At 38.2% G+C, this 23,772-nt stretch overlaps 1 protein-coding gene across 1 annotated transcript; it reads left to right on the top strand.

Moving 5' to 3' along the window:
- Nucleotides 1-3,904: 3,904 nt before the first annotated feature.
- Nucleotides 3,905-14,837, top strand: ANKRD32 (ankyrin repeat domain 32; the record flags this gene model as incomplete). Its single annotated transcript, XM_009706462.1, has 7 exons — nucleotides 3,905-4,052; nucleotides 6,254-6,399; nucleotides 8,392-8,561; nucleotides 9,060-9,193; nucleotides 11,179-11,271; nucleotides 11,667-11,849; nucleotides 14,353-14,837. Coding segments are annotated over 7 exons (1,359 nt in total), but the record flags the coding sequence as incomplete, so codon positions are not given.
- Nucleotides 14,838-23,772: the final 8,935 nt, after the last annotated feature.

Genomic DNA, 23,772 nt, shown 5'->3' with positions numbered 1-23,772 from the left:
TATTTATTATATTATTTAAATAGGTTTGATCCAGAAACTCCTGATCCAGGTTCCTTGAATCAAAGCTATTAATTCAGTTTTAGAATTTATGAAGGAACATGAATATTGCTTATAACACTTTGAGTAGCATTGAGCGATTGCATGGCTTTTCACAATGTCACGGATAGTATCAGAAATGCTTTTCATCTGTCATACTACTGGTGTTTGTTTTTTTTTTTTAAAAGCTGTCTCACATAGCCTGACAAAGGCATGAAGAAGGCATTCATTCCATTTTTTAGTTGCATCATCTTGTATATTTCTAATTTGTTTTCTTCTGTGTTTTAGGTGTCATTACCTGGTATAAATGTGTGTGGTGCAAATTTGTAGAACTACATGTCTTTCTGGTCTATCTGTCACTTCCCATAGCTTTTTTTGAAGTATCTTTTAGGCACTTTTGGAGTACTGTATAACCCTAAAAACATTTATGCCACATGAAAAAGAACTCTAAAGAACAGCTCTAAAATAACTCCATAATTCAAAGTAAAAAAGTTAAAATGAATTTTCCCGTTACTTAAAAGCTTTCCTGTAAGAACTTTTATGTGTACTAAAACACACTGTGAAACTTCTGTCACTGTAGCACTGTACTTGACTTGGCAAAGCATTAAATGGAACAGCAATGTAGGAATTGCATTTGCTAAGCTGGCAGACATCAGTTGTACTGACGTGACCTTTGTATGCTAACACAGTCAACAGCCTCTTCCCACTTCAGTGCTTTTCTCAGTGAGATAGCTTTGATTCTCAACGATAAGAACAATTTTTGAAGACAGTTTTGAAAAAAGATCTTACTTAATTAGCTGTGCGTGGCGTAGTGGCTGACACCAGCTGGCAGGTAAGTCCCCACCCAGCCGCTCGCTCACCTGCCCTGCAGCAGGACGAAGGAGAGACTCAGAAGGGCAAAAACTAGAAAACTCATGGCTTCACATAAAGAGAGTTTAAAAAATGAAGCAAAGCTGCAAGCACAAGCAAAGCAAAATAAGGAATTCATTCAGTGCTTCCTATTGGCAGGCAGATGCCCAGCCACTTCATGGAAAGCAAGGCTCCATCACGTGTAACGGTTACTTGGCAAGGCAAATGCCGTAAGCCCTGATTCCCTCCTTCCATCTCCTTCCTTCCATCTCCTTTCCCCAGCTTTTATTGCTGAGCGTGTTTGTATGGTATGGAATATCTCTTTGGTCATTTTGGGTCAGCTGTCCTGTCTGCGCCTCCTCCCAGCTTCTTGCACACACCCAGCCGACTTGCTGGGGGGCAGAGTGGGGAAAAAAAAGGTCTTGGTGCTGTCATACATGGTAACAATTCTCATGTTTAATGGAAATTGTATGTGTTTTCATTACTCTGTATTGATTAGTGGTTGAAAATGAAAATATTTTTAAGATATTAAATATTTTCCGAACAGATGATACTTTCAGTAAATTAGAGCATTTCCCCCTCATTTATAGAGTTGAGCTATTTATTTCAAAACATTAAGGAGTAACTCCTGGTTTGTACTACCATTGTTTCCCCAAAATGTCAGCCAAACCTACACCAGTGGGCACTATCTTGTTTGTCTTTGTCAATGTGCGGAGATACTTAGATGAGCAAACATAGTTGTAACTAGTGTATCAGCCACATGCAATATGCAGCTATATATCTTACTGTAAAACATTATTAATACTTGCAGTATTAACAGTCATTATTTCAATCTGCTGCCTTACGGTCAGCTTTCGCTCCCCACACCTTTCCTTGAAAATATTTCATAGATGAAGTAATACAAACTTGTGATTTAAAAACAAGGAAAAGAATGTAAATGCTTGTGCTTTACATCTGTGCTGCCTCAGATTACATCTATATGTCCTTGATCCTGTCACTTACCTCTGTTAAAATTGTGCTTATTTGCTCCATTTGTGTAATTTATTTCCTGCAAAAAACTATTGATGGATTTAAATTATTCACCCAGTATTTTGCTTTGGGGTCCAATGATAAAAGAAGTATGCATACTTAAAGGAAATTTAAATGCATTTCAGATGTTTTAAATTAGTTATTGAGTTTCTGTTCCTGAATCCTCAGAAGGTAGGGAGTAATGTAGCTTTTAAAATATTTAAATTTTAGTTGAAGAAAATTATTTTCATGTTGTTAACATGCCATATCAGTATTCTCACTTTTTTTATTATGAGATCCCACAGTTCGTCTGCAATAAAGTATTATGATACAGTAAAGCAAGGAGCAAACCAGATCAAGTAGTACTTAACAGAGTAAGAGAGTCGGGCTGGAAGCGATCTGAAAGATCACATTCCTACAGATTTTTCCTGGCCAGTTCTTAAAAGCCTTCAGTGATGGAGATTATACTGCTTCCCCACACAACATTTATTTATAGTTGTGTTTATTCCTTTTCTTTAGAATGACAAGTACGACTGTTAACTGTAGGGACAGTATTTATGTAGGTTTTCAACAAACTACTTTGTAGTCTTTTTATTATAAATCTCATCTGTGTCACAGTCTCTGTTGCTTTTACATATGTCTGTTTGATTTATTGATGAAACTCAAACTGTTTCAGTCTTTGGTGCTTTTCAGCTCCTGAGGGAATCCTGTTAAATTATTTTAAACCAGCCTTGAACATATTTTGTTCTTAAAGGAGTATGAGACAAACCATTGACTGTGGTGTGAGACCATAACAAAAGACAGAGAAGTTTTGTTTCCTTTAAGTAATTCCATAAAATCTAAAGTTGACAAATAAGTAAGTATATATTCAGTCCAATTTCCCTCTTACCTAGAATTGTCCATTTTGAAGTAGTCATTCTTTTTCACTGGAATGCAATATATCAGCTGGTGCTGTAGTGTAGCAGCAGTGATTCTCTGGTAGAGCCTTGGGTAGGTGTCTTTGGGCAAACGAACTTCATGTGTTCCTACTATGATGCATGTATTCTTCCAATCTGCACTTTCAAAACTGATGTATGAATGCTGAATTTTCTGTGGCTGTGCGTGTGATCAGAGGAATAACTTATTTCAGAATCATTGCATAAAATATTTGTACGTGGTACAGAAAGGTGTTGAGTAGACAAATCTGAATTGACTTTGCACAGACTAACTCAGACACTAGAAGCACTGCTTTACCCAACCAACACTGATGAAGTGAAGCTCTCGCCTGGGTGAACAAATATGTTCATCTGTCTCACGGTACCTTCTGGATAGCATGTTAAAGTACTGTATATTGTTTTGATGCCTCCTGAAGAAAATACGCTTTTGCTTTTTTATCTAAACATGACCATTTTGTGCAGGTTCAGGAAAAAAAGGTAAGGCTAATACCCATAAGTATGTTCTTTCTAAATTTGCAGCTGCTAGTCTCCTTGGAATTTTCCTGATCCCACAAACTGGCTTTGAAAGTTTTTCCTGTGCAGGAAACTAACACCTTGCATCCTTTTCCCTTTTGGTACAGACATACATAGATAGTCACAAAAGGAGCTTTAATGTCATGATGAAATCTTTAGGAAAACAGAATCTGAATAGAGCAGGGAGAATCAAATCCGTGTAATTGTTGAAATAAAGACAAGGTTAACTAGCATAAATGCAGTACTTGAAATCTTACAGTTAAACAAAACCTAATTCAAAAAGAAATCACACTTTGTATTTGTAAGCTTTGATGCTGTTTTGTGTGTTGTTTTAGACAGGATGTTTTCAAATAACTTTTATTTCTCCAGTGACAAATCTTAATTGATGTTGCATCAATGGCACATTAATTTTGTTGACCTGGCTGCAATAGTTAGCTTTTGAGCAGAAAAAACCAGTGAAGAAGTGAGTTCTCTAGTGTTATTACTGCTACCATACCAGTGTGAATTTGTTATACAGTACATGTCTATAGGTACTTTTTTTTTCTTTTCCCCTCTTCATTTAGGCTTTCAGGTGTGAAATAGCTGGTCTATTAAATGCAATTCTTGGAACTGTAGTGGAATATTGGATTATCTCAAGTTTGCTTATGGACAGAAATGTCTTTCATCAAGTAGGTGATGATTTGGCACAGTACCTTACCATTTCATGTGATGGTGAGTACTTGAAAGGCCTCTGAAAGACTTTTGATCAGATAAAGTCCTAACTAAAATCCTTGGCTTACTTTCAAGTTGTATTTTGCCTTCTGTTGCAGCTGTGCAGTCATACAGTGTCATGTGTACATATGCAAGAAACTCTTTTATTGTGTGTATATGTCTGTCTGCCTGTCCCAAGCAAAGATCAAGTAGAACAGAGTTTCTTATTAAAATCCTTCTAAATAAATCTCAATAGGTGTTTATGCGAAAGCGAGACTACATATGAAGAGGGAAAAAAAATTCTTTGGAGCTTTCTTGTCAGTTTAGGAAGAGCTTTAAGCATATCATAATAAGCCATAACTTCAGAGGGGTGATTGGAGACACCTTAGTTCAGACCAGTTCTCACAGGAAATTTTTCACTCCACAAACTATCTTGTTTGCTAAAGACACTTCAGCTGTAAATCCAAAAGCTACACTGGACTTTTTGACCCATACAGAATTCAAATGAAACATTTCAGTATCTCATTCCAAATCCTTAGACTTAATAGACTTTATTTGGGGTGTTAGGGAAAATTCCAACTAGTCCCATGAGTCACTATTGTTTCTCTTCATGAAATGTACTAGATAAAGGGAAATGTCATGACTGAAATGAACCATTATCATTTAACATGGAATGTCAGTTGAGGTATCTGTCCTTTTAGCAGCTAGGGGACAAGGAACTCGAAAGACCAAAAATATAATCTCATGAAAACTAGTGAATGTTTTTAATTTCATTTTCAAACTTAGTTCCTACCAAAGCTTCCCCCGCCCCCACCAGTTGTAATGGCTGTAACTCAGCTGTTGTGCCTGTATGGATATCCTGCTTCCATTCATCATTTTCTCTAGAGATAGGTGTATGTAGGCTTCATTTAAGGTGTATCTGCCATCTCCTACCTGGACACTTGAGAGGAACTATCGTGGAAAAATTAAACCAAAGTCTTATTCTCTAGACAAATAGTTCCACTGCAGTCTTACAGAAAGCAAATTATCAGAACGGTTACAGCCTGCCTTAGATCTTAGAAGGTGAAATCAGTTGGAACTTTATAGTATTTAAATCAATGGAGCTTTTAGTATACTACTACTGCCACCTCTCCAATTGTTTCCTAGCTTTCATATAATGGGGAGGATCTTGGATATATATTTCTGTAAGACTTTCTTACATTCCTGTACACAAACTGAAAATTATACTTTCTATGCTCTCCTTCATTGAGCACATTCACAAGAACAGCATTCACAATCTGGTTATAAAGAGTAAAGATTCTTTGACCTATTGGTGATGACTGCTGCCTGGTTTGGTCCACAGCACTTAAAGCCCAAAAAACTTGTTGCAGAGTTCTCCTAAATTCTGTCGCCCTTAAGAGTAGAAAATATATGTACTTTCAAAACTTGTGTTTCTGTTTTGATTGAGTCTACAGATCAGTTAATGTATGAGCACTTCTTAGCAGAACAGAATATTCCCTCAATACAGTAAAGACTTTCTTCCTCATGGCTGACCTTGCTTTCCACCTGTTGCAGTTCCTATTTTGACAAAATTATTTTGCTAGAATCAAAATACAAATATCACCCTAAGAAAAGTCATTCTCTCTCCTTCTCCAAAAAAAAGAGAGGTAGGTCAGACATATGCCTCATAGATATTGAGACAGATATAGATAGATATTCTTCTGCCACTGTGTATTTTGGGTTTTTTTAAACAGTATGAACTGTTTGGTACATCTGTCACTTTTAATGTAGAATTCATAGGGCACCCTGCATTCCTTGCAGATTTCTGTGTTCACATGTTATACATTTTGTCTGAATTGTGTTTGCATTTGTCACTTAGGGATTTTAAAGGTGATCACTTGCATAACTTTAAAAAAAAATTTTTTTAAATCAAGCTGTAAATTTTATAAGATTGTATTTAGAGCATTTTTTAAAAAAGTTTTACATAAAAAGTGGTACTTTGCCTTTTAAAATCTATTGACCATTCTCTTAGAAGCCTGTCTTATTATCAGATGATGGATAAAATCTTTTTTAATATGAGTATTTTTACTAATTGTCATGGAGAATAGCTTCTAAATCTGCAATAGTAGAAAGAAAAAGTCTGAAAGAGCTATCTTCTAGATCATTCTAGATGTACAGGTTTGTGTATTCTCATTTTAAGGCCCTTTTTTTTTTTTTTTTCCCCACCGTTTGCTTTTATCCAGATTTTACTTTAAGTGAATTAAAAATGTTCATTTGTTCCATACCATCCCTCTGGCTTCAGATGTTTGTTGCAGAAGCAGTTTTTAAAAAAATGTGTTTACAGAGGAATATAAGTATTTCTACAGAACCTCTTTCTCTTCAGAAAATAGTAAGTAACTATTCTACTCCTTAATAACCTATCACACAAGTGTTTTGCAAGTAATTGGATTCATTAAAGTCTTGGAAAATACCTTTCATTTGTGCTCTAAGGTCATGCTCATTGCATGCATTGTCTTCAACCCCTAGATGGACTCTACTGCGTTTAATTTGTCTGAGATCTGGGTTCAAAACAATGGTAAAATTTTTCTTGCCAGAGAATTTGTAACACCTGATTAATCTGTTTACATGCAGTTGCCATGAAAAGTCACAATGAAAGCTTTTAGATATAATCTCTGATGTGAATACTTTATTGGAATGTTATATTTGTAATTAAGAAAAATGCCAAATACAGTGTGATTTTTCCTGGATTATCTATTCTTTCAGTTTTTTTTAAGAGATGACAGTCTGTTCTGTTATTCTACTGGGTCCAAGCATTTGTGACATACAAGATTTCATGATTTTGAACCACAGTGTATTCCTATGATTTTCTCCTCTTAAAAACTTTCTGTTACTTGCAAACCTTTTCCTGCCTTCAAATTGCAATTTGTGATAGTTGGTGAGGAAATACATGATGAAAGCTGTGAAAGACATTCTCAAAGCCATGACTGCTGGCAGGATGCAGGCAAATCAGGGTGATCACACAGTAATGACAGGCTCTAACTTAGAGCCTCATTTCAGTAATCTTAATACTAAAGACTAAACAGAATATGGAATCCATAACTTTCTATATGTCCTAAAATTCTGCAGGTAGAGTCAAAAGAAAAACAAATTTACACCTTTAAACATTTTCCATACATAAGTTTTCCTGAATTTTACAGGAGTTTATTGTGAACAGGGATCATTGTTTATTAATAGATTGTGTTTAAACAGAGCTCAAACAAAAGACTGTCAGAATTTTAAAAATACAGCAACTACATATCTAATATTTAATGTATGTTACCAACACATATGCAGCAGCAATTGCTATTTTTAGTATTACCATGACTACTGATCACTCTCTGCAACTACTTAAATGTAAATTTTTGTAGGGCTTGAATCAAGTTTGTGTGCTTTTTGTGGCTTTCCTTAGCATTACTGTGCCTCCTTTCTCATTCCATACAGTAAATATAAAGTATCGTCCAATTTTGCCAGCTCTTCTCATACAGCATCTTACCAGCTAGGCTTTTCTATGGGTTCAAATGGTGACCTCCTACTCCCTGATGGTAAATGTACAGTGAAGACACAAGTAAGATGTCCCTCACCTGCAGAAAGTACAGTGATCTGCTAGACACTCAAAGACTTCTTTAATATCTTTCTTCAGATAGAATCATTGTGTAATGATTGAATGAGTCCCTTCACTGGACTTTTTCCTATGCTTTTGCCAAACTTCAGAAACTTACATGACTTTTTTAAAACAAGCAGTATAGGTGGGTTGGAAGCTCGGTATTCCTGGAAAGAAGCCAAAATATCCACAACATCCAAAGCTATCTTAATAATGAGAGAACACCTAAGAGATGACTAGCTTATTACCTTCAAAATGTTCAAAGGGTTAATCCAACCCCTCATCTTGGAAGAGATGAAGGAGGGGAGTGAGTATTTCTTTACCAAATTGCTCCCTGGGCTTTACTCCCTGGGTTGGGAGCAGGGAGCTTGTGAATACTGTCATTAACTACCTGAGAATCAGTTAGCTTTCCTTCAGTTTTATGTCCAACTAAAGTGATGAATATTTTCTTGGCTACCAGGAACACAAGAGAGAGGTCTAGAATTTCCCACTTTCTGGCTCAGATGCAACCCACCCACCTCTGAGGCCAGCATAAAGAGTGAATTACAAGAACATAAAAAAAGATTGCAGAAGACAACTTCAAACAATCTCTATACGCAATCATTTAGGGATCATATATTTAAAAACTTGGATACAGCAACACGTGGATGGTGGATGACTGCTTTGCATGAAGTGCAACGAAAGAAAATGCATTTTAATTTGCTGTATACAAAGTCATTGAAAATGTTACTTTTGCAACAGGTCTGTTCCTATTTGCCTGCTTTGCGAGAAGTAGGGATGCATGAGACAAGAAAGATACACAAAGCAAAGGAAAAGAAAATAGGGCAGCTTCCATGCCCTGAGTCTCAAAGGGCATTACAGATGCTAAATGGCGATAAGCAGAACCAAGTCAAAGTGCTGCCTGATCTACCGTAAGTAATACCTATAACATCACCAGTTTTATTCTGCTGTGGGGGACAGCTTCTGACCTGACACATTTCTTGAACTTTATATGACCTGTTTTGTTGTCTACAAATTACTGCAACTGACAGAAAGCTCCATTGTAAACCTGTAACACCTCTGGCCTGGGGTTCCCCCTTTCTCCCCATCCTCCATCTCAGTGTATATGCATATTGATGTAGTTCTATTATCCCACTATTAAATTTAAAGGGTACATCGAGAAGTTGAACCATTCATAGAATTACCTTTAAAGAAAGTTTAATTGTGGGTAATTTAATTTTATTACTGTTTTAAATACAGTTATAATTAAATGACATAGAAATTATGTAATTAAGACATTTCAGAAATAACTCTGAAGTGGCTAGGTCTAAGTATGCTGTATATACACATTCAAAAGCATTAAGTACATATACATTATCTTAAAATACAAAACAGTGATTTTAGACATGTCTCCTTTGCTCTCTTTTCAGTGACCTAATCTTTAATAAGTGCCCTCCATTGACAAAGGAGCTTGGAGCAAGAGCAGAAGTTGAGGCTGCAGACAGCAAAGAGAATTGCTACCTTTTGGCTGAAGAGGTACATTTTTACAAGAGAAATGCTAAAGGTATTCTATGTATCTAATTTACGTTAAGAAATTTATATGGTTAGAATCAACAGTTTCAGGTTTAAAAATCTGGTCCTGATGAATTTTGAACTAAAATGATGGCTTATGCCCAAGAATTATTTTCTTATGGTTCATGCTTCTTTTTTCTGGTGTCTGTTTAAAAGGAAGAATTGTATATATGGTGGAATAAAGCTGCCTTCTTCATTCCCCTCCCCCTCACAGATATTAAATACAGTGTACAGCTTGTGTGAGCTCATTCCAGTCTTGCCTGCCTTACTTTGCTAATCCACCTCAACCTGTGCTTGGTAGGATCAACGTCTTCTGATTTGAAAGTATAATTCAGTCTTCATCTCTTTCAGTCCTAGACATTTTGTGAACAAAGACTGAGGAGTATGCTATGTTACATAGCTGTGTTAAGCATATGGACTGTTTTCTTCCAGGCATTCAGCCCAGACTATGAAAGGCATTTGGCTTTTGTCTTAGCTATACTGGAACCCAAGTACCTAAGGAATAAAACAGCACTGAAGTAATTCATTTGGTTCCTACTTTTACACAAATTTAATAAATCGTACTTTACATGAGCCTTTACCTGAACAGAATTACCTGCTGGAACTACTTTTTGTCATCTTCGTAATCAGAAATTTACCTATATCACTTAAAACACAGCTATATTAATGTGACACCCAAGAGAAGGCTTAGGAAAACACTGGCGAAAGCAAGCTGGAATTGTTCAAAAATTTAAAACCAGAATTATATCACAAACACTGAAGGACAAAAAAAATCTCACCCTCTTTTGGGATTTAAGAGAGCTTCAGTAACAGAGCCAGACCATGCATTTTTAAAATTGGTTCCCTTTCTTGTTATTGCTTTTGCAAGTAAAATTGATGTGAATTATTACATGCAGACTTCTACAAAGAAAAGTGAACTGAAGGACTAAGGGGGAAAAAAAAAAAGCAACAAACCACCCCTGTTTTTTTTCTATTCTTCCCCTGCCAAAACTGTAAGTAGTATCTTCTGTTGAAAGAATGAGTGTGGAGCTGACAGATTTACATAGTGAAGGTATTAATATAACAAAATATACCATGTAAATCTTATTGAAAAAGCTGAGAGATTTAGCCTGAGATATTTTTCATTTCTAAGATGTTTGTTGCATCATCTTTCACCTGGCATCAAGATTTTCCTCTGGCTCTTGTTCAAACCTAATCATTTAGTGAAAGCAAAACAGCGTTTAGAATGGCTCTGAAGTTTTTATCACGCCGAAACTGATGGTGTCTTTACATATAAGCAGCAGTTCTCAGTTACTTGCTGTTCAGTTTTTCACACTTCAGCTTTACGTGGTGCTAAGGCTTTGGGATTTTTTTTTTTTCCAGAGGATTTTCTTTTTTATTATTATTATTAGGATCCCATCATTTATTTCTCTCTCTTTTCCCCCCTCCCTTGCTACTGTAGCCAAGTCAGACAGCCTATTGAGAAACAGCAAACCATCTGTTAGTGGATTTGAAGTTCTGAATTATACTTGAGTGTGTAGAGGCACTCGTGCTTAGCCAGAAACATTCATTTGAATTAAGCTATAAATGCTGTGTAAAAAGAACCATACATTTTAACGTAGGTTCATGAATAAATTTAAGGGAGGGCAACTGCACTCTAAAGTTTTATTGCTTCAAAACCCAGTATTTTTCGTGTTCTGTGATCACTTGGTGCTTTTATAGTGTGATTGAAGCTTTAAACCTTGAACTGGGGGGAGATAATTCCTGTGTTAAACCGTTTGCAATACAATTTCATTGCTGGATCTCTGGTGGAACAGAAGCTCTGTGGGTTTTTTTGAATTTTCTTAAAAGATGGTCAAACAGGATAAAGAAAAATCTTACTCATTATTGAATTTTCTGGCATATAGCCAGGTCTCCTAGTTCCAGGCACTTTGATTATTTTCTTTAGTTGCTATCTTGCCTAGTCTAGTGTAATCTATTATTTTTTTTTTATGGTAGGAGAGACAGCCCTGCATAAAGCTTGCATAAGTAACAAAGTGGAGAGATTGATTCAGCTTCTCTCTTCCCCTGGAACAGACATTAATGCTAAAGGTAAGTTATTAATTTTCTCTACAGAAATAAGTAAGTAAGCCAGATAAAAAACCTGTATTAATATCTGTTTGGTAATAAAGTCTAAATTTATACTATTAAAACTGTCTTTATTATTTTAAACAACACAAAATGAGGACTTTATAGCAAGCATTGATGAAAGGTTAATTTATAACTAAAGTGAGGTTTTAATGTCACATTTTCTATAGATTTTTAAAAATGCAATTCAGTTTTCTTCAGATGTTTTTCAATAGAGTTTCTTGTTTTGAAATCACAGACTCCCACTGTAGCCATGATGAATACTACAAAGTAAAGTGTTTTGCTGTCTAATGAATGACATTATTAACATTTTAGTACTACTTCTGCTGTTTTAAAACTTCCCTTGATTTATAATTCAGACTATGCTGGCTGGACGCCTTTGCATGAAGCCTGTAACCATGGCAGCACAGTGTGTGTCCGTGAAATTTTGCAACGTTGTCCAGAGGTAGACCTGCTCAGTCAAGTGGACGGGGTGACTCCTTTGCATGATGCACTGTCAAATGGACATGTAGAAATTGGCAAGCTGCTACTTCAGCGTGGGGGTGAGTGCATTTATGCTAAACTGGTTTAGGGAAATTATCCACTGTTCTGAGTCGGTATGAAGTTCGTGGTGTTTTTCTTAATAGTTGCTTAAAATACAATGTTATTATGAAATATTTATTTTAAAACATTTTTAAGCCAAGCTGTTTTGGTCACAATAAAAAATAATACTGTTTTCACACTTATCTTGATCAGCTGAATATGAAATTAACCAGGATTTTCACATTTTTTTTCCAATATGGTGATGTTTTTATTCTGCATTTTACACCACATGCATTGTAACTATATTCTCCAAACTCATTAATGAAGATAAAGATTACCTAGTCACCAAGCAAAGCTAAGGATTTTCTTTTGTTGTGATCTATTTTTACCACGATGCAAAAATAGATCAGTAAATCTCAATATAATCATGTATTTCAACAGAAATTTGTTCAGCATTTATGAAAATTAATGTGATGGTCTTTGAAGAACACAATCAGCTTGGTAATTAGTTTAAGAAAGGAATCTATATTGTAATTGTGATAACTGCTGTTTAGGGATAATAGTGGGAGGGATGCCTTCGTTTCTAAAAAAAGATACATTGCCCCGTAGGCAGACACATGATAAATGTTTTGAACAATATTTTTTGTTCAGCAACAGGGAACTTGTATCTTGTCTTGAAATATACTGTACCAATATAGTAAACTTAGCATGCTTTTTTTAACAAACAACTGCGAAGAATGGTCTTGGATATCAACTCTTCCTTCTTTTAATTCATTTACTAAAATGAGTATTTGTGATATCCTTACCAGTGACCTACTGTGTCAGTTTAATCTCTGTGCATTATATGCTGAGTCCAGATTTTTTCAATAAAAATCATTCTATGTATAGCCATGAGGCAGAAGAATGCGTTGTATTTAGATGGCCTATTACTTAATTAAGGTAGAGAAACAAAATTTTATTTCGTTCTTGGCATAAGACCCTCTGTATTTACAGTCTTCTCCTGCCCCCTAAAGGCTATTTCTGTGTCTGTTGTGCAAGACCCGGCTCATAATCAATACATTCCTCTGCAGATCTACCCCTCTGTTTGCTGAGCTTCAGTTCTGTGGCTCCCAGGTGTTTTATGTATCTACTGAACCATGTATCTGACATGCCAAGCCAATACCTGGGCTCAGTTCAATCGGTCTAAGTGATGCAATAGCCAATATTGTAGTAAGCCCAGCTCCTCAATTGGAAATGGCGTTGCAATGACAGATGTGCATTTTTCCTAGGCTGTTGTGAAGAATAGGTGGTGGATGATCCTGTTGTCCTAGGGGAAGAGCTCTACTTGCACTTGCATTCATCACTGTTTTCTGGCAACTATAAGGCTGCGTGTACCCTTATCTTTGCCTTTGTCACACTCTGGGTTTTGGCCTGTCAAATAGCTGACAAGACTGGTAGAAAGCATGCTACCCATTCAGAGTGGATTTACTCAGCTCAATAATTTAGAACACATCTCTGCGAAAACTTTTTTCACTTTCTCTGAGAAACATTCAGCTTGCAAAATTTAATTATATTGCATATTCAGTGATGGAGTAAAACCATACAGCTTTAATGACAGTAAAGTTAAAACCTCTAATATGGATGTGTAATGCTGTGAATTACCTTTTGTAATTAAAATAAATTTCTGAAAATGTATTCAAGTTAAAATGACATCATTACTTTAGCATAGTAACCCAAATTTATGTAAGAAGATTCCTGATGTGTTCATGTTTGAAAAACACCACCTGTAGTGTGTTAACTGCCTTCATTTTTTCTTACTGATGTGCCCTTTCTTAAACTTATCAAGACATCCATAAGCTGTTTATATATTAATAGCTCCATTGTACTAATAAACAGGAGATTCCAAAAGAATGTAGTACAATCTGAAGTACTAAAATATGTCCTATTTACTTACTTTAAATCTATTTATTAATTACTTTGTGCATTTCAGAAGTCTGTTAAGACCAAATTTTGAAACTCAGATGTTGGGGGAGAACAGGATCCCTACCTCAATAGTTTACCTTGCTGCATAGCCTAGGGCAAGGCTGGCCACACCACCCAGAAAAGTTAAATAAAGACCAACAGAGTAACATGCCTTTAATTTGGAATCAGTGTTGGCAAATAACCTGGTCTATAAATTACTTAATAGAATTTTACAACAGTAATAACGTTACATTTTTACGTACTCTGTGTATCATTACTTGAAATTTTTAGGATAAGCAACATTTGAATTTCTTTTCCATTCCTACATAATAATCCTTGGCTTTCAACCTAGCAAAAGCGGTAAGAAAATTAAGACAATATCATAAAGAAACTGTTACAAAGGGTCTCTGTACATGTTCTAGATTGTATTTCAAATGTGTAACTCGACAGTTACATCAACGTAACTTAGCACAAAAAAGAATTTAAACAGACTCCTAGCTTCTGGCAAAAACCAACCCAAAATCTTGTTCAACTGCCAAATCAAATGTGCTGTTATTATTAATGTTTGTATTTTCCCTGCAGGACCAGTCCTTCTACAGCAGAGGGACTTTGCTGGAAAATTGCCACTGGATCATGTTGAGTCCCTCCCAGTAAAGCAAGAACTTTTGAGTGTTGTTCATCCAGAAGAGGACATTGAAAGCTTCTGTGAACGCACAGAACAAGATTTTTGCAGTCAGAAGAGAGAACTGTGCTTGATTTTATTTAGTAAGATGCTGCTGAATTTTTGTTCCGTTTATAATCTGTCTTCACCCTTTACTTTAACTCTCAGAGAGGTAGCTTGTTCAAGTGTGCTTCCAGTAATGGCTCGTGGTAACTCTAAGATAAAAAATACGTTTTCTGCAGATTGGTTAGTAGATACATATTGTAGAGAGCTAGAAACTTTTCAAAAGCTACCACAGTTTCTTCAAGAAATATCTGCAAACATTTTTTTTTTCCCTGGAGAACAGATGAAGGCTTTATTAGCAACTCTGGAAACTATGGTTGAGGCATATCAGCTCTTTACTTAAATCTTTTTAACAGTTAGCTTCCAAACAAGCTGCATTGGTTGAATCCTGGCTGTTAATCCTTGGTATCGGGCTAACTTTTTTCCCAGCAACCAAAGAAGTACAAATTTCACAGCCTTACACAAGCCCTACGTGTTAGTATCTCCCATGTTGTTCATACTTGCCTCTAGGAGAACCTGCAAGTCAGGTGCATTGATTCGGTGCATTTTTTTAGGCAAATTTTTTCCAATACCAATGCCTTCTAGTTGTCTGGCAGATCTGGATGCCTGTGACTGCCTCAGGAGGGTGCTGTATCATTTGCACTAAGTCAAACTTTGTATTTTCTGTCCTGGAAATCTTTGTTAACCCTCCTATGCCATAGCTCACCTTGGTTTCCAGAGGTAGTGACCCTAAAGTTAAGCCAAGCTGAAACACTGCAACAAGCAGTTTTTCCTCGACAAAGGCTTGTGCCTTCTTGTTTTAACATCCTTTAATAAAACTGATATGATAAATAATTGTCATTAAACGAAAACATATGGAAAAGCAAATTCCTTTTATCCATTTTTGTCTTATTTATCCCTGTCTTGTAAAAATTAAAATTACATTGTGTAAATTAATTACATCTTGTAAAATTCAAAACAGAGGGTAGTATATCTATATTTACAGAATCAGTGTACTAGCATTTCCCATGTCTGTCTTAGTTTGATAGAAATGGACCACAAAGGCCTGTGGAAAATCTTCTTCTCCCTTGTCACCACCACAGCGCTTGTGGTCACGTTCATTTGTGCAGTGATTGAGTTGAGGAGACTGGCCCAGATACTTGGGTGATTTGCAAAACTCCTGTGGGTACCACCCACTAGAGCTTTAAAACAATCAAGTCGTCTTGCTGCTTCCCAGGACAGTGATGCTGCGAAGGGCCAAGTCCACCCTCAGCGTAAGTTATGGTGTCCTTGGCTCTGCTCTAAGTCGTGTTGGCTTGCAGTGGTTTGATAAATCCATTACACTGGCAGTGTATAAAATGATCTGGTAACACTCCTGGGATTCCCTCAACTAAAGATGCCGGTGGAAGCAGTGGCACAAATCTAGTTATGTTGGCAGGGGAATTTACAAAGGATTAGACAAGACAGTTTAAGTATGTACTGGGCATCAGATTCTGACACTAAGTATCTCCTTAAAAATGGATCTCCTTAAAAATTACCCCCCATTTAATATGAGAATTTTGTTCTCCATTCTGTGAATACATGCAAACTACACATGATAAATCCTCTAAACTAATCCTCTAACCTAATTTAGGATTGTGTGCTACATATTCTATCAGATGGTCCTTTTAATTAATTAAAAAAGAGAAAATCCTATGCTGTTCTTTAAAGGTATTGAGGCTCATGAGGCAGCTGAACTGCATAATTGTGCTGCATCAGGTTGTGGATGCAGAGGAGTTACGTGTTTTGGAGAGCCCTTATTGCACATTTGTACAGCAACAACTACTCTTCCTGCCTTGCATCTTTGTAGAGATCCAGTGCCAAATTCGTTTCAGACTACAGTCTGGGAAGAGAGACACTTCTAAGGGACGCTTATCCCTTCCCTTTCCAAGGGAAGAGAATGAAGTGCTGCTTTAGAGTGGGGATACCAGATTTTTTTTTAACAGACTCAGCAATAGATCAGGAGTAATTTAAAATCTTAGTCTTCAAAGGAAGGTACTAATTAGCAATGTTTCCAATTCCAATTCTTCTGTAACAGTATTTTAGAATATTAAAAAAAAAAAAACCAACTAAAAGAAAGGGCATGGATAATAGCTGCTTCTGAAATTGGCATTGCTTGACTAGAGGGAATAAGTTACACTGATGCAGCTGGCTTGCAGCGCACCAAAACTTCCATTTAGCCTTTCTACAGCTGAGATATATGATCTTATAGCAATCCACTGAAGATGCTCAGACTGAGTTGGTCTTGGAGCCAGACCTTCATTACAAATGTTCAGTGTTTATTAATGACTGATTATTATTTTTATGCATGCATGCAGAACAGCCTGCTCTAATAGCATAAAGGGTCAGTGCATATTGGATCTGTTTCTGTTTGTGCACTTTTTATTTTTCTCTAGTAAGAAAGCTACAGCAAAAAAATGTCTGTCATATGAGATGGACTAATAAACATCAGTATTCCCTGTTGCAGGATGTGATGAAATCAATGCTATGTACATACTTTCTAAAGAATACAAAATGTGCTTTTAAGTTGGCAATATTAACTTTTTTTTTAGTCTGGAATTTGATTGGTAATTGGGAATTTAAAATAATTTGGACTTAGAGAACCACAGAAGAATTCTGGTGGATCTGGAAAAGCAAAAGCTTCAGAATATCATATCTATTCCTAATGTAGTACGTTAGTGACTGAAAGGAAAGCAGGAAAAGCATTATTTTGATCTGATAAAGAGAGTGGTTCTGCTTATGTATCCAAGATATTTCCACAATTATTTGCTATTATGTCACTTAGGAAAAAAAGCACATCATTCATTTATAAGTCCTACTTACCTACTTAAACAAATTTCAAGTACATCTGTCCAAGATACTGCAAAGAAAAGTAGATAACATACGCTAAATGAATATTATTAACATTGCAAAATGAAACATTCAAAAGCTAGCAAATGTCTGGATTAACATTCGACATTTAGCTCCAACTTAAATATTGTCTGTGTACATCATCAGTCTTTAAGTACATGGTTACAACTTATTCTCTCTAATGTTCTCTCAGCTTAAGGATCATGTACTGAAAATTTTGCTCTTATTTCCCAGTTACACTCTTAACAGAGTTCAGTTTTATACATACTCAGTTTTATATATACTCGTTTGCAAACTCTGTGTCCTTAAAAGATCTTAAGTATATCTCTCTTGTATTTAACTTAAAATTATGTGCTTCATCTAATTTACTAGAGAGTACCTGTTGTCTTTCAGAATAGCAAAACTTTCCTGTTAAATCATGATTGCAATGAAGTGAGATCTATTAAGCAATTAAACTGTCTGCTTTTCAAAATCCCTCTGGATATCTAGGGTATTTCCCACTTCCTGGCTTAGCTAAAAGAACAAACAAAATCAGCCAAGCAGCCCCCTTCCCCTTTTTCTCTCCGTGCCCACATTTCACACTCCAACATGCTTCACGAGCACGAAGGTACATCTTCATCCTCAACCAGCCCTATTTTTTGCAGGCCTTTAACAAGTTCTTTGTTATTCTCCACCTTCAGCAGACAGTTGCAGAATATAATATTTGCACATGTACCAGATGCTGCCCAGACAGGCGAGTAGCAATGGTCAGCACCCCGATAGCTGGTAGCAGCAAAATAGAAGGTAAAGCACAATGGGATATGCAGTCGGGAATTAGAATGGCACATGAAGTTGGTCAAGCTTTGCAAGTCGCCAAAAAAGTTGTATTCAGCCAAATTTCTGTGTTATATTTTTCACATATTCTTTGTTTCACGTTACTACCATTACTAGATAGGAAGCACACCAGTTCGTGTGCAAAGATCTCACTGATAGTTGTAAGATGTTTACAGAGTGTTGATTTCAGAATGGTCACACTCATTGGCAAATAAATCACTACTGCCAGTATACTAGGAGTCTGGGCTCGGGAGTTTTGCTGTTGATTTGCTTTACTTTTGTTTAGGAACAAAAGTTAGCTTATAAAATGTAAATATTCCCGTGGCTTCCATAACCATTTAAAATTTGTTATAACAGAGACAAGGTTCAGACCTCAGAGCCTGAGCTCCCTTTAAACCATCTAATTAAATAGTCCTGAAGCTCTTCCCTGCACCGTCTGCGATCCTAAATTGATGCATTGCAGAAGGGCAGCACCACAAATGCCCTGTGAGGAGTTAGTACCCAAACCCTGCCTCGTCCCCTGTACTGGGCACTGGCGAGGCCGCACCTCGAGTGCTGTGTCCAGTTCTGGGCCCCTCACCACCAGACAGACCTTGAGGTGCTGGAGCGAGTCCAGAGAAGGGCAACGAAGGTGGTGAGGGGTCTGGAGCACAAGTCTGATGGGGAGTGGCTGAGGGAGCTGGGGGGGTTTGGTCTGGAGAAGAGGAGGCTGAGGGGAGACCTGATCGCTCTCTACAACCACCTGAAAGGAGGGGGTAGCCAGGTGGGGGTTGGTCTCTTCTCCCAAGTAACTGGTGACAGGACAAGAGGAAACGGCCTCAAGTTGCACCGGGGGAGGTTTAGGTTGGACATTAGGAAAAATTTCTTGACCAAAAGGGTTGTCAGGCGCTGGACGAGGCTGGGCACGGACATCCCTGGAGGTATTTAAAAGCCGTGTAGGTGTGGTGCTTAGGGACGTGGTTTAGTGGTGGGCTTGGCTGTGGAAGGTTAACAGTTGGACTCGATGATCTTAAAGGCCTTTTCCAGCCTAAAGTATTCTGTGAGTCTATGACAGACTGCCCCTTTGCCTATACATTCATGGCCCACATGAGCCGTTTTGCCTTAGCACCACGCCACGCTCCCAGGTGTTCACAAGTGCCCAGGAAATTCTGAGAAATCCATCTCCAGTTTATTGCTGGGAAAGTACAGCCTTCATTGTGTGGTCTTATGTTTAACTTGCACTGGCTGCATTAAGATACTTTTTTTTAACCAGGGATCCAGTTTAGTGACTGAGCCAGACCAATCTGTACAAGTGGTCATTTCATCACCTCCTGTGCCATCTGCAAATGTAAATACGAATGACTGAGTATTTTCTCTTTTGGTGAAACACGCCAGTCTGCGTGCCAATCCCAGAGGAACACCATAAGAAACATTTCATGCTCGGTGATTACGCCCAAATGCATACTGTTTAAAATCTGTCAGATAACTCCTTTTTAATCTGTTAAATGCACATTAAATAATTACAATCATCAAATTGTAATATATAAAGACCCTTACAAGTTCATAAATTTATGACCATATTTACCAGGCTATGAAGCAATGCTTCTTCAGGAAAACAGCTCTAGAATTACACTTGGCAAAATATTAATCTCTGCTTCCACATTCAGATAAAGATAGTGAAAATGCACCTAATTTATCAACCAAACTTGTAATCTCTGTGGGGGAAAAAAAAAAAAAAGAGGATTCTGGTTTGTGTAAAAAGTTGCTTTAAGTCAGGGTATCAATAGATACTATTACAGTAGCATATTTTAGGCAGCTGAGTAAGCAAAATGCCTCCTTCTTAAAAAAAAAGGATGAGCTGGGGAGTATTGAGCAGACTTTGTCCTGCAGGCAGGCGGGGAAGCCCGTGCAGAAGAGATGAAACAGCGAAGCTGCAGAGCTCCAGTAACTCTTATCTACACAGGCATCTGTGAACCAGATGTTTGGAGACTGTGATTAAGTTGCTCCAAAAATAATTAGAAATGTTAAGAAACAATGCTTCTATCTCGCTAAAGCTGATGATAATATACATTAAACAAAGGAAAATTAGACTATTTTGTTGTTTTTTAACAACATTGGGAATTACTGTTACCACCCACATTCAAAGACACCGCTGGCTGGAGAGGGGAGGAAAGGAAGGTGCAAAAATACCGCGCTCGAGTCCAGTTAAGAAATTGAGATCCAGCTTCAGGGTTCTTTCAATGCAAGGTTCATTAATCTTTCAGGAGAGCGATCTTATTGATGCTGGAATTTTGTCATTAATCTTGAATGTAGGAGAAGTGAAAATAAAACAGTGGAAGAGTGAACAATTGGCTTATACAAATTGTTGAGTGCTGACACAGGGAAGTTTACCTATTGTGGCTTGTCACCTGCACACAGCTGAAGTCTAATTAATCTAATTCTTGTCTTACCTAAAAAAGCTTGTATACATTTGCTAAATGTCACAGTTTTTCAGGAGTGTCACGAAAAGAAGGTCTCATTCTTCTTTAACTCCCAGTGCACCTAAATCACCTTGCTCTTGTATTTAAAAGTAGCAGACATTTTGCCAAGATCTAACTATCTGTATGCCAGCTTATCTGTAACCAACTGTGCTTTGGAAAATTCAGAGAAGACAAAGCTAAGTGAAAAAAAATAAATTAAAAAATTAAACTAATTCTGTATTAAAAAAGTTGTAAAACTGCAGTGTCACTAATTCAGCTTGTTGGTTTGTTATTTGCTTTACTTTTAGCCATTTAATCTTAAAATTTGACATTTTCTACTTCTCACTAATGCTCCAACTGCGATTTTCTTTATTGATGTTATGCTATCTACCTAAATATATACGTGCATGCCTGCTGAAATTTTGCTCTGAGAACAAACAAGCGGTTTGAGGTGGTCAGCCAGCCACCACTTTCAGGTGTTCAAAGCACACCCTCTCGGCACGGGGGATGCGCCATCTACAACGGCTCTTGAACTACAGAAGGCTGAACTTCATACGGATACCATGTGGACCGGTGATAACGTATCTTCTCTGTCAACCCCTTCTGATTTCAGGAGTGTTCATAGAACATGAAGATCTACCTGTTCCCTGACGGGCCTTTGCAAACTCCACACAACAACAAAAAAAATAAATCAGGGAGGGAAACGATAAGATTAAATGATGGGTACAGTTATCAAAGGCTCTAGCATAGCTCTATTTATAGGCACTTCACCACCATTATTAAACTAAGGTTCAGGTTAGGGATTTTTGGGGTTTGTTTTGTTTTTTCCACAAATCCAGAAAATTCCTTTCAAATGCACGTTGTGCCGCAGCAGCACCAGGTTTAAGACGCAAAGCTTTGATACGGTATTTTCTGGTTTCCCTGCAGTGACTGCTACCCGTCGGCGAAACGACAGTCTGCTGGGCTGCGGGAGGGGGCCGTCACAGGCTGCCCAAGGGGAAAGAAGGAAAACTCCTGCTTCACATCACAGACCTCAAATAGGCAAGCAGGCTGGCATTTCAAATATTTCCCTTCTATAAATTTAAGCACAAATTTTGTTTTCCGTACCCTGTGCAGCCTCCTGAAGTAAAGGCCTGTAAATAACAGATGAACAGCACATGGAGCTGCTAGCAAGTGCCAGATCCAAGGAAAAACTTTCAGGTCCCCTCTAAGCTTCTGTGCAGTGACACACACAGAAAGAGGGCCCTACAACGCAGAATGAGGATTATGCTTGTCTTTATTTTAAAACTGGACCCTTCCCTAGAAACCTGTTCAGGCCTCAGCACCTTCTCAAGGGGAGGAGACATTTGTTTTCTTTCCTCTTGCAGGTGAGCACATGCACACTCCTCTTGCTGCAATATCTACATGAAAATTGCATAAACATTTACCAGTTTAATTTCCAAGTTTTTCCGTTACCCACTGGAAGCATCACCTGACAGGCTGCAGGCCATCTCCTGCCTCCACTGCCTCTTGTACCACCAGTCCTGGATCCGCTTCTGCACCGACCTGCAGCTGCAAGAGGGTCAACACTCTCATTAATTTGGTCCCCTCTCCCTCTCCCCCCCATCTGAACAGCTTCATGTCTACAGCATCATCCTCTTTTAGGAAATATGCAGAATGGGTTTGTCGTGACCAAAAAGGAGCTCGTTAGGATGACCTCCCTCCCCTTGGGATCAACGAATAAGTTCGTAATTCCCTTGTACTGAATTAAGTTGAAATAACACCAGCCAACCAGTTTTGTGATTTATCAATACAAAATACAAGCCGTGTGAGTAGATACGGTAACTCAATGACAACTACTGAATTGGATGATGTAACTAGGTGAAGAAGTCCTATGCTGCACGTTTTACTTAGAATTAGTCAGAAAAAGAAAAAGAGAAAGAGAGTGTCTTGGTGGAACACCCCACTTCTGGTGTTCCCCTTTTTATACAGTTCAAGTCCTAAAATCTCCGCCTGGTTCCAGGAAACTCCATGCCTACGCATGGTGGGTGTGATGCCATGTGAGGGTGGGCGTGGTCTGGTTCGGCGCAGGTTCGGTGCACCCTGGGTGGTCGCAGGGAGACTATTTTGGGGGTCGAGTGACCCTCCTCCAAGATCGATGAACCCGCACCCTGCACAGGCGCCGTTAGCTGTCGTCCAGTTCTTTGCGGGGCCGGCACATCTTACGCACCAAAAATGTTTGAGGCAAATGCCCGCTCATCTCTCCGCCACACGATTTGAGTCCACTTAGACTAAACGTAAAGTAAAACCGAGGTCTCCCTTCCATCTTGGGCGAGTGCCATCCCCACTACACCGAAGTTAAGGTGCTGCACACAGGGTCAGCGTCATGTTGTCATCTGAGCTGTGGTTGTCACCGCCACCGCCCCGGGTGTCTGTACCTGCCCTCCAGTACCCTTGCTGAAGCTGGCCTCTGTGTGCTACAGGTAGAGACCAAATTTTGCAGAGTGTTCAGGCCCTTAGCAAACGTCCCTCTCAGCTGCTGCCTCCTGCCTCCGTTAGCAGAGTCAGACTGCGTTCTGATGTGGGAAGATGACCCCAAAACACTTTCAAAGTTTGTGAGAATCTGAAAGTATTTTATCAGTCCATACCGAAACACAGTCTTCATTTTAGAAGAGCTACTATGTAAGCTTGCCTTTCCCATCCATGTTTCCTTTGAAGAGTGGAAAGTACAGAAGCTTTGATGTCACCTGCTCTTCTGCCTGACCCCTTGTTAGTATTTCAGCTGTGGGGTTGGGTGGTAGGATGCTTTCAGATCTGCTCTGAACCTAAACCTTGCAAGTTTTTAAGTGTTCTACTTCTTCCATTCGTCAAAAGACATTTGTTTTTGAAAAGCCGGTATGCTTTCTACAAAAGCCTTACGAAGGTACTTGCTTGTGCATCTACCTGCTACATCCAAGTTACTCACATTGTTAAGTACCAACCAGGAAACAGGCTGCCCTGCCAGCTGTGCCAGGAGCAGTCAGAGAACCACGGAACAGTTGGGTTAGAAGGGACCTTAAAGCTCATCTCATTCCAAGACCACGTGCCACGGGCAGGGACACCTCCCACCAGACCAGGTTGCTCCAAGCCCCATCCAACCTGGCCTTGAACACTCCCAGGGATGGGGCAGCCACAGCTTCT

The sequence above is a fragment of the Cariama cristata genome, unplaced genomic scaffold (assembly GCF_000690535.1).
Source record: "Cariama cristata isolate BGI_N322 unplaced genomic scaffold, ASM69053v1 scaffold4228, whole genome shotgun sequence".
NCBI classification, from domain to species: Eukaryota; Metazoa; Chordata; class Aves; order Cariamiformes; family Cariamidae; genus Cariama; species Cariama cristata.
The sequence above is the reverse complement of the archived record's forward strand: the minus strand, read 5'-3'. Positions and strand labels throughout refer to the sequence as shown.